Source organism: Bacillus rossius, chromosome 2, assembly GCF_032445375.1.
Source record: "Bacillus rossius redtenbacheri isolate Brsri chromosome 2, Brsri_v3, whole genome shotgun sequence".
NCBI lineage: Eukaryota > Metazoa > Arthropoda > Insecta > Phasmatodea > Bacillidae > Bacillus > Bacillus rossius.
In genome coordinates, this window is record NC_086331.1 from 76,764,460 (window position 1) to 76,776,665 (window position 12,206).

At 39.2% G+C, this 12,206-nt stretch overlaps 1 protein-coding gene across 9 annotated transcripts in view; it reads left to right on the forward strand.

Annotated features, from left to right (window-relative positions):
- Positions 1-12,206, forward strand: part of LOC134529384 (basic salivary proline-rich protein 3-like) — a 342,223-nt gene that overhangs the window by 282,607 nt on the left and 47,410 nt on the right. For 3 of the 9 annotated variants that reach the window (XM_063363391.1, XM_063363389.1, XM_063363400.1), the window contains one exon: positions 1,720-1,829. The exons of 5 other annotated variants lie outside the window; for them this stretch is intronic. In XM_063363391.1, coding sequence (XP_063219461.1) covers positions 1,720-1,829 — 110 coding nt within the window. Of the gene's footprint in view, positions 1-1,719; positions 1,830-12,206 lie in introns of those variants that run through there. One more of the 9 variants, XR_010074557.1, reaches the window with a different exon arrangement.

Genomic DNA, 12,206 nt, shown 5'->3' on the forward strand with positions numbered 1-12,206 from the left:
GCTGGGTATCACCATTTGAAAGTAGCTGAAAAGGATAAGGAGAAAACTGCTTTTGTAACTTCTGATGGAACTTATTGTTTTGAAACTTTGCCCTTTGGTCTGAAAACTGCACCTTCTATGAGGGCACCTTAAGTGAAGAAGATAAGTCCTTTGAATTACCGATATTTGTTTTGCAGGATGTTGATTTAGCCAAATTACAACAATATGACCCTAGTTTTGTTCCTTTGATGAATGAAATTAAAAACCATTCTGGACTCAACAGTAATCTTAGCAGACAAATCAAAAATTTATCTTTGATTGATGATGTGTTGTACAAAAATAATCCCAACTCGGTTGGCAAAGAAAAGCTGTTAGTGGTACATGATAATCTGAAAGCTGAGGTTTTGAGTGAATGTCATGATAACCCTATCTTTGGAGGACACCTAGACACAGCACGCACTATAGATAAAATCACCCATCAGTATTATTGGACCAACATGATTAAAGAAATTTAGGCGTACGTACGTAGTTGTAGGGACTGTGCCTCAAAAGAAAGCTGGCCTACTTCAACCCTTACCTGTTTGCGAGCCCTTTGAATGCAGGACGACGTCAGGAAATAAGTATGTGTTAGTTGCAATAGACTATGGTACTAGGTGGGCTGAAACGAAATCCGCCCCTGCTAGCAATGCTACAGAGGTAGCTAAATTTTGATTGGAACATATTATTTGTCGTCATCCTGTACCCAACTCTATCATTACCGATAGAGGAAAGGTTTTTAGTTCAAAAATTGTTAAGGAGCTGTTTAGATTAATGGACATACAACCTTTAATGACCTCTGGTTACCACCCAAACACTAATGGTCTTTGTGAACATTTAAATGGTACCCTAGCCATGATGATGTCTCAGTATGTGTCTAGTTCGCAGAAAAATTGGGAGCAGTATTTTCCTTTGGTAAATTTCACCTACAATTCGTCGTAGCAAGAAACCCTTAATTTTAGCCCTTTTGTTCTGATCTATGGACGAGAACCCGTCCTACCCTTGGAGATCGACCTAAGCCAACAAGTAGATGAGGACGAGAGTCTGGGGTTGCGCAGTCGTTGGAAGGATTCGCTTCGCCAAGCAGCTGAAAATTTGAAGAAACAGCAACAGGTAGACAAACGCAGGTATAATAAACATAGACGAGTTGTAAGTTACAAAATTGGACAGGAAGTGTTGGTATTTACCCCTATCCGTAAAAAGGGACTTTCCGAGAAGCTGTTTCATCGCTGGTTTGGACCCTTTGTAGTAGAGGACAAGTTGTCGGATAACCTGTATCGACTGAAGAAGAGTCGTCGTGGGAAAGATGTTTTTTAGGTGACTAATGTGGAACATATGAAACCCTTTTATTCGTCCTGAGTTTTTTTTTTTGGTGGTTATTGGGGTTGACTACAAATCTAACCTGATCGTAATGAAGTAAGTGTGTGTCTATATTTTATGTTTGTTTAATTTTTATTTCAGGTAATGTTCCAGTGTCTCGTTAATAGTACGATGGGTCTAAGCTGCTATCAGAGGATCGATTATGCCATGTTTTGTTTTGTTTAATAAAAGGCTGTAATGAGTGTAATAACCCCCTTATGTGCATATGCTGATGATGGTACTCTAGTTCTATTTGGTGCTTAAAATTCGTATATAAGAGTTTTGCAGGTCGCTTCATGTAAGCCTCTCGGGCCCACTGACAGAAGATGAACCTCTGTATTTTAGTGGTAGCCGTGCTGGTGGGGGAAGTCAACAGAACAGATGCCTCTTCCCCTCGGCGACAACAGGAAGCGGTCGGAGTTGTTGTGGGGGCCCATTTCGAGCCGTTAACCCAGGTGACGTTGTATACTTCTTAGGTACAACTCAATTTCAAAGTCTCATGGCTTACCAAACTAACAGACATACAGGAGAGCATTGTACTTTTAACTTCCTGCCCCAGAAATGGTTCTGGTGACTGGTGTTAAGTTTTCATGGAACTTAAACAGGTTATGTTTCATTCAGATATGTTGATAACAAAATTGAATGAGGCTGCTGGAGAAGATTTGGTTGATGACAATTTTGAAGAGAGATAGAAACGGGGGCTGTCCTTCATTGGTGAATTTGATAGGTGGTGTTGCGACATAGCAGTCACCAGCCAAGTTGAATGTTTATTTTTGAATCAAAAACAGATAGCACAACATGTTGGTGTGATGGAATCTCAAATTCTAGATGATCATGTCGCCCTGGCTAATCTAAGTAATACCATGTGTGTGGTTAATGAGGCTATGTCCGGTGTGTTAAAACGAGTCCAGTCCAAATTTGTTAACCTTACTAATTACCTTAAAGATTTGAGAGAATCCATGACAGTTAAATTTTCTGGTATGGGGCAAGATATAGGTCATTCATTTCAATTGCAGCTCTTGTTGGTGGCCCAACTACTTAAGCAATCACATACTTTAACTAGAATCGAAATTTTGGACCAATGTCGTTCTCATAAGATCCCATCTGTTTTGGTTACCCCGGATCATTTACAAAAGGAACTACAAGTATTGGAAAAGATTCTAAATAAATATGGGCACAGGCTAGCCATTAGTGTTGCCCAAGTACAAATGTATTTTCATTTGCCTATTTGTCGCTGTCATGTTTACCAAGAGAACTTGTATGTCAAACTTAAAATACCTATTGTACATGTTAATTACAATTGAAAACTATTTCAGTTTGTGGCGGTACCTTTCCGCTGGAAGAATAACACTTGCCACTTAGAGCACGAGCCCAACTTTTTAGCAGTAAATGATGAGCATCTGGTGAACATTCAGGGTCGAAATTTGTTGGATTGTCGCCCCTTCGAAGACAGCTTATGTTTTGTTCCCAGGTTTTCAGGTGATACCATGGGAAGTTCTCTATGTCCTAAAGCTTTATTTCAGGGAGTGACTGCAGAAAAACTGGGTGAACTGTGTGCTTACATATGCCATTCTGGAACCCACCTCATGATCACTCAGGCTGGCCTTGAATGTTATTTCTTAACCAACCCTTTTGGTCAACTAGACGTACGGTGTTTAATGAATAAGAACCAAACCTTGGTTTTAGCTGCTGCCGATCAACCTGGCACTGTGGACATCGAGGTCCCTTGCGATTGTCGCTTGTACATGAATGATGATCTTAAAATTAATGAACTTTATCCGTGTGATTTTCCTTCTTTTTCTAAATTTCAGATGCTTCATGTGATTCCAGCTGCCTGGACTAAACTTAAGAAATTAAAGATTTACCTTTAACTGCTTCATTACACACCGTTTTTCCTTCCTTAGCAGATTGTATGGACGAGGACTGGCCCTCTGTTATACCTCATTTAAATTTGGTTGTTTCTCGTTCCTTTGCGCGGCCAGAGGAACTACAGTTACAAGATCCTGTTGAATTTGTAAACTTTTTGTTAAAGCATTTGCGAAGTATTTCATTATTTGTGATTGGTGGCACTTTGTTAATAATTGTTGTAAGAAGTCCTTGTCTAGTGGGGATTGGCACATTACCCCGTGTATCTGCTCTTAGTGAAAATGCTATGTTATCGCTGTAAATTAGTGTAACTGTGTTCATACTTGGTGTCATAGTGTGTATGATTATATTCCTGCTATGGAAATTGTTGTCACCCAAGTGGAAATTGCGAAAAACTGAGGAAATTTCATCTCCTGTACAGACTGTGGTTGCGTCTACCAGTGAGACATTTTATTTGCGTGAGAAATTTACTGAGAATTGTCAATTAAAAACTAAGTTAGTTAGTGATTTTGGAGAAGAGATCCATGTTTATCTCACCTTGTGTGATTAATTAACAGAACTGTTGTTTATGTTGTCCGATTTGTTTACCTCATTAAAGGTACACTGTTGTCAGACAGTTTTGTGTTATTAGAGGATCTCTTATGTGGTTATGATTAATAATGTTTTTGTGATTAACTGTTCAGGTTAGAGGTTGTCCTTTTTGTTTAAAGAATCTTAACGACAATCGAGGATGAATTAGGAGGCTAGGCAATAATTAACCTAAGATTAATTAATATATTTTTTTCACTTGACTTCGACTTAACCTGGGAGGGAATGCCTTATTCCTGGTCTATTCCCTACCCCTGTCCAAACATGTTTGCCCTTGTGCCTCTAAAGCAGTGTAATTGGTTTTCACATTCTCAAGTGAGGCAGAGTTAATAGCGACAAGTGTTTGCATTTTTTTTCTTTCATGAGGAAGAGATAGTTCTTTGATGTACCACATCAAGAGACTTCAACGATTATGTAAGCTTTGTGAAGAACACTTACTCGTCAAGTATGTCCTCCTGACTGAGGACCATGTGTTGTGCAGCCGTTGAACTTGTGTAGGAGATGGACTGCTTTTTCCTCCCCTGTTGTGTGGTGGGCTGTTTAAAACTCTTGAGGAGTTATACTTCTGAAGCTCCCCATATCAATTTCTGCGTGTACGTGAACTCACTTTCTTGAAAGAATGAAAAAACTGATGATCAAAATGGGACTCGCTTTCATGGACATGATGCCGAATGAAGAAATTAGTAACTCTCGGCCAACCAGTGATAATGCCATTTTTCTGTCCTGTAGCTAGCAGCTGCGGAGGTGTGTTTTGAATATCATGAACTTCACCTAACCCTATGGACATTTCAGGTTCCTCTCCTGATGTTTATCCTTTGTATTCCTTACTTATATAATCCATTCCTTTTCTCTTGAAGGCCAATATCCCATTTTAACTTAGTTTTGTTTGTTTCCTTTTCTTGATGTACTTATGATCATCTTTGTTGTTGTCCTTAGACTCATACCTTGTTGTTGTTGGAGAATAATATGCCCCTGGACTCATATTTGGTTTGTCATACTGCTCATTTATGTGATAAAGAAGAGATGTGAGATGGAGATTGACTGTGTTACTCAGTTGTTTTACTTTAAAGTTAAAATATTTGACAACATTGTTTTATAATTATTTAATAGGGTCACTTTATGGTCTTTCTTAGTGAAATAATTTAATCTTTGGTTAATTGTTTTAGTCCTTGTTTAAACACACTACTGTGATGTGAAGTTAAGTAAAGATGAGCCCCCCCCCCCCCCCCCCCCACAGCGATTAGCCTGTTGATGAAATGAACTTGGGAAGTGTAGTGTTTGTTCTTTGGTGAGAATCTGATACTGGTTATGAAATGTTTGTTCAGCTTCGCTTGGGATAAATCCCTGATGACATGCTGCGAGGATGGCGGGCTGAGGGCAGAAATACTCTGAATGCTGGATCCTGGGTATGAGCTGCAGATCACACTTCAAGGACTCTTCTTCCCAGCTTCAATTAGGGCTGATCTGTCCGCGGTTCACGCTTCTCCTGGTTGTATGTCATCCCAGTAGTCTTATGATGTGCAAGACACCATCGATTCTAACAGCAAAGATTTGTTTCCTGGGCTATCAAATTAAAATTGTTATTATTACCCTGTATCCAACATTGGTTTAACTGTTCCCAGTTTAGAGATTGAATTTTGTTTTTGTGGTAAAACCCAACCCTCTTGTGCTCTCTTGCTCAAGTAGGTGGATATCTTGTAAGTCTTTGCCCTCTTTGCTTTATTTATTCTTAGGAGTTTTGTTTGGCTTGTGGGGCACAAGCCCTCGTAGACCGGGGTGATGTCACGGATTGAAAATTTCTATAATTTATTTTAAAATTTATTTTGCTTTTGAATCTCGTCTGGGTAACGTTCGTTGGTTTACATTTACGTTTCCAGGCTTGGCCTGATGATTGCGACACACCGTGGTGAAATATAGGTTTCTGTGACTGTAGTTTGTGGGCACAGTGGGTTTTTGCGAGGCTGTGTGGTTAGCTAATTCTCGCGGGTCGCTGGCCAGAGCCCTCTGAGATGTTGCGATACGCCGTTCCAGAAACCCGCTGCATCGCGCCAGGTTTTGTTTCCTCTTGGTCGCTTTTCCGCTACATTAGTCCTTTGTGAACAGGTTTTGAGGACACTGTCCTGTATGGTGTCGCAATCTGGCGTCCAAATTTGGAAGCGTGGCTCGAACAAGGGAGCAGAGGTAGAGGGGAAGGGGAAGGTACGCGCATGCGCAGCAAGGAATCGTCTACGAGGTGTGTTTCGTTTTTTTTCCTTGTGAACAGCGGGGCGGCCATTTTTCGTTGCTAAATCTTTCCCTGCGAACATTTTCGTTGTCACCTAGTCTTGGAGGTAAAACTCCCCTCCAGGGAGGGACCGGGGCTTTATTCGCCTGGGGAACCTCTCTGGAAGGATGATCCACGTCGGTGCGGGGCCGTGACAAGTCGAGGGTAAGTGGTTGGCTAGTGATGGCTTTTGGGACGAAGCTTCTTACTGGATGGTCTCTGTCAGGTTCATTATTGGTTATGTTCAACTTAAAATAATGTAGATATGCTGTTGTTATTTTATTATTTATTTGGGAATGTAGCTCGGGAAACGGTGCCTTGTTGACGGCATGCAAGTAGGGGTCTGATGGTACACGTAACCTTAGCAGAGTTGCGTGAGAAGGGAGGGTGGCCATGTTGTCAAAATATAAGTAGTAATGTTGAATTAAATGTGGGACGGCCTGCATCAGGTTATTGTTGTTAATTTATTTGTTAATTATTTGTTATTTATTAATTTATAAGTGTTCATTTATTTGTGAACTGAGGGTATGTGTTAACAAATAAATTTGTGCCTGAATTGTTTAACTATGTTTTCTTTCAGTTCGTGAATCATTCCCTACCCTACCTGTTTATGTAGGAGACTAGGTCTCGGGTACCTCATGATAGTGCTCTACCTTTTCTTTTTTTACCCCCAATGTTATAATCATGTTTTAGGTTAGGGATTTGCCGGAGGCCCTGCGGAGCCTCGTTGCAATATATATAATTATGTTAAAGGGGATAATTTTTTTTATTTACATTATAATGTCATAACCTCTTGTATAAATCATTTGTGTGTTATATTTATTATACAAATCTGTTGTGGAGTGTCTCAAGATTGGCCTCTAGTAAAAAAAATATTTAAAACACTTGCATAAAAACTTGAATTCATAAATAATGAAATTAATAAGGTATTATGTGATTTGGATTTAGGAACAGAGACTGAAAATCCCAAGAATTTGTTGCAAGTGTTAAATTCTTGCTGTGTGTATTATCCGTGTTTATCTTGGTGTTGGGGTAGTGATTTACTTTTTTTTTGTTTGTTTTGGTAAGCCATATTGTAAAAAACTAAGTTTTCTCTCGGCTTGTGTATCCACTTAATCTATGTAATATTCTGCTTCTCCGCACCGCCAATTGGCGGTCGACGACATGGTGTGAGATATCCCGGCCCGGCCATGTGTCCATAATTTTCAAGTAAAAACGAAAATCAAATGTCTATCTGTTCGAAACGGTTTCGGGATGCCACCAACTACAGTGTTAAGGAAAGTTCTTCTATATTTTTTTTTTTCGCCTGCAGCATGTGGCGCATGAGTTTAAGATTACTTCATTAGAACTCATCAAGCCCATCTCAATATTGAAAATTATTTCAAGTTAGTAATAAAATAGAAAACATAATATCAAGTTTAGTCATATAAATGAGTTTTTTTGTTGTAAATCTTGTTTCGAAATGTACTATCATAACCAAAAAATGTTTTCAAACAGTTAAATTAATTGTATATTTTATTTCATTTTATGGGGTCCATACCAAAATATAGAAATTATTTGTAATTGTAATGCAAAAGTAATGCTCCTCCAGGGCCTGATTAACCCTAAGGCTAATTAGGCTGCAGTTTAGGGCGCGAGGATCGTGCCGGAGGGGGGGGGGGGGGCTGAAATCGTGTCTTCGCATGCACTATTAATCTAGCATCAATGCATCTACCCTACATATTTCAACTAGACCGAGATAAAACACTTAAACTAAATGCACTGTGAACTGAAAAAGCTTGGGACTCCCTGATTTTAACTTTTATAGGTAGTATGAACCATGTTAAAATTTTCACACTAGTTAACATAGTCAAAACTAATATACTACTTTTTAGGCCGACCGTAACACACACACACCTGGCGGGGGCGCATCATCATTATTAGCCAAGGGGGTCAGAACTCTTGATCAGTCGCTGTGCTCTGTGCTTGATATTATAAAAAATTAATAATTATTATTATAAAATAAAGATATGGTTGACCTCTGAAATTTTTAACAGTCATTTGTTAGTATTTTCACGCCATTTTTTTTAAATTAGATTTCCACCTATTGTAAAGGCTAAATGGCGAGCCAGTCGGCGCAGTTTCCTTTCACATGATGTTATTTATTTATATAATTTGGAGCACCATTGAGCCTAAGGTTCATGGGGGCTTTCAATATTATAACTTCCTACTCAGCAAACCGAACCTGGGAGGGTAAGTCGGTACAGTAAAGTGGTAGCAGAGCTGGTAACTTTTCTCACAGTTAGCTATTGCACTAAAGTTTTCTTTTGACCAGTATTATGAAGACATACTAGTTTTTTATTCCATCTAGGCTACTCACTCAGCTACTACTGAGCAATTTCAATCGGTTACAAAAACCAGGTGAACCTCTTGTGGCCTAGGTCAACGAAGTGAAAGAGGCTGCCGCCATGTTTTGCTTATGAGTAACCAAACAGGAGGTTATTAACACCATCTTAGATGGACTGGCACCCGATGAACTGTTCAGATTGGTTTTCTTAACTAGATCTTGTACTTTTTCCGAACTGGATAAGACGTACATCCACTCACAAAATGTCAGTTTTGCGGACCATCACCCAAACATGTCATTTTCTCAGTCTTCCGGTAATAGACAGCCCAAACATTATTCTATTTCACGTAATGAGACTCAACCTAGCCATAATACAGTATATAGTACTTCAACCTCACGAACCCAGAATAAAATGTTAGGAAATCAGAATTACTCTCATCATATGCCTGTCTGCTATTTTTGTAATAAACTTGGCATATGATCAAAGCGTGTAGAGCATTACAACAAAAAAAAACACTTAAATCAGGGATGTAATGTGAGCGACTTACCCTGCAAAACTAAACAACCCAAGAATTCTCAATACAATGCTCACCTTCTTCGTCAAGTTAAATCTGCGCATTACTTTCAAAAAAACTTTGGAATCCAAATTCCTTGTAAGCAGGTATCTGATCAGATCTATCATCTTAGTCTACCTAATTTTGTAGGTTTAAATCCTGCCTCTGTTCCTCGCATTGCGGTATGCTTCAGCACTTTTGAAGAAAGCACTCTTGTGGATTCAGGATCCAAACGTTCCATTATTTTGTATGATTTGTTTAAAATGTTATAGAATCAAACCTAGTTTTGTCTGTGGAGAAAGGTGATTTTAAGTGTTACACTGCATCAAATGATGTATTACCCATAGTTTGTCATGCTACTATTAAGTTGAAAATTGCACATTTTACTTGGATGTTTCCGCATTTAGTTTTTAAAGATTGAGTTTAGACTTTATCCTTAGAGCTGATTTTATGGCAAAATCTGAACTTGTTCTTGATATGGAGGAGAAATGCATTTTCTTTAAGTTTCAACCTAACCTTAAAGTACCTTTTGTAGGCAGCAATCAGCAACATGATAACCTTGCATAAATTAACAGAGACAGCAAGAATAATAAAGAAAGTGACCCTTTGAATTATTTACCTTACAAACAGCATCTCGCTATTAAAAATTTGTGTGAACAATTCCTAATGCTCTAACCTCAGAATTTGGTCTCACCAAACTGCTTGAATATGAAATCAAACTCCATGATAAAAGTTTTTTCAAAAGTCGACCTTACTGTCTGGCCCCTCTACAAACGAACCTTTTGAGAAAATAAGTACCTACAACAATTATTCGATAAAGGAGTCATTAAGCAGCCTACTTCACAGTATGAGAGCCCCGCATTTTTTGGTACCTAAAGCTAACGACAAACAACGGATGGTGGTTGACTTTCGTCGAGTTAATAAAAAAATTGAAATTGAGTGGGTTCCTTTGCCTGATTTGCATTAGGCATTCCATTGATTTTCTAAGGCGAAATAAGTTACTACCATTGATCTAAATTCAGCATACCATCAAATACCTTTGAAACAGGAGTCAAAACTAATTACTAGTTTCTAGATACCATGGAATTTGTACCAATTTACACGCATGCCTTTCGGACTTGCGACATGATTATTGGATCAGATTTTTCATGATATTAGATTAAAATTTGTATACAACTATTTGGATGATCTGGTCGTCTATTCGGAAAATTTAAAATAACATAACCAACACCTGAAATAAATACTGTCTCGCTTGGAAAAGGCAGGTTTAACTGTGAACCCCGAAAAGGTTAAATTCGTGGTTCAGGAAATCTCTTTTCTAGGTCACAAAATTTCTTCACGAGGCATTTCCATTCATCATGATTGCACCAAAGCAATTAGAGATTTTCCTCCACCCCATGATGTCTTAAGTATAGCCCGATTCATCGGTATGATTCAGTTCTTCGGAAAAATTATCCCCAATTTGATGGAGAATATGAAATTTGAATGGGGAAAGGAACAACAAAAGGCATTCGAAACTTTGAAACAGGATATTATGAGTCCATTGCATCTCCACATGGTGGATTTTTCAAAAACACTTTGTTCTACAAACAAATACTTCTAGTTCAGCCATAGGAGCCATTTTGGCACAAGAGTTCAATGGTGTTAGACACCATGTTGCAGTTGCATCCAGGATGCTCATCTTTCAGAAGAAATCTTCCATTTATGAATTAGAGTGTCTAGCTGTTGTCTTTGGCATACACAAATTTAGGCCCTATTAAGAGCATGCCGAATTTCTGTTGGAAACATATAATCAAGCGTTATCCTGGCTATTAACTCACCCATGGCAATTAGGAAAAAATAATAGTTGGATCATGATAATTTCTTCGTTAAAGTTTAAAGTTCAGCATATCCATGGAACACAGAATGTGGTTGCGGATACCCTTTCATGTATGTTTAATCATGCACAGGCTGATACATCTCTAGATGAAGCTGTTTTTAATGTCCTCATAACCGATTCTCCCTTGGCTTTCAAAATATTGAGGCTAATCAGGAAGAGGATGAAGAACTGAAGAAAATGGTAAAATATTTAAAATATGGCATTTCTCAGAGCCAGTTTTTCTTATCTAAAGGCATCTTGTATTCAAGGATTCGAAATAATCAAAAATGTAATGTCCTACCTAAAATTCTGAAACCAGTAGTATTAGAGTATTTTCATTCCTCACCTATTGGTGGACACCTTGGTATTTACAAAACTATAGAAGCTATTAGGAACATCTTGTGTGGAAGGGTATACACAGTGAAATCTCTGAGCATGTTAAGAAATGTAACCTTTGCACTCTCAGCAAACCTGCTCAAAATACTCATTTGGGTTTAATGGCATCAGAGGTTGCTGAAAGGCCAATGCAGAAATTATTCATTGATTATGTGGGTCCTTTGCCAAGTAGTAGGCATAGAATTAATATGTTGTTAGTTTGTGTTGATGCCTTTTCCAATTTTTTTTTTTTGCTTATTCCACTAAAGAAGGTTGATGCAACCACCACAATCAAGCTCTGAAAACTCACAATTTTCAAAACTTTGGAATTCCATCTGCAATAGTTTCAGACAGTGGATCTCAATTAAATTCTTAATTATTTAAGAATATGTGTTTTACCCATAGCATACTTTGTCTCTATACTACCCTCCGCCTTTGCATGGAGAAAGATTCAACCGTAATCTCCGTTCAGCATTAAATACTTGTTACGCAGTTTCGCACTGCGTAACTATACGACTACCAGACAGCGCCTCTGGCTATCTGATGGATACCACCCACAGCACAGGGGCGCGCAATGTTCGATTCCTGCGCGCCGGACGGCAATGCGTCGGGGCCGCTCGGGCCGCTTCGACTCCGCCCGGCTTCGTGGGCTTCGTCCGGAACAACCAACGATGACGTACTTCCGCCGGCGGGTATCCAGACTGTTCCTTGGTCGGGCCGCGGCGGACTATATAAACCGGCCCAGCCAACGCTTCTGCAGGCAGTCTCCGACTGGCCCAGCAGCATGAACCTGCAGTGACGACGATCTACACCACCGGCCTCCTCCGTCACGCTGCCCGACGACGTGCCGACCGCTTCTGGAAGAAAACGGTAAGAAACGCCGTCAGAATCTAAGTCCGTAAGGGACTCTGAAAAATTTTCAACCCAGTAGAAATATTACAAGTCCACGAGGGACTTAGAATAAATTCAAGCCGAATTAGTTTGGACTTAGAATTTTCGCAG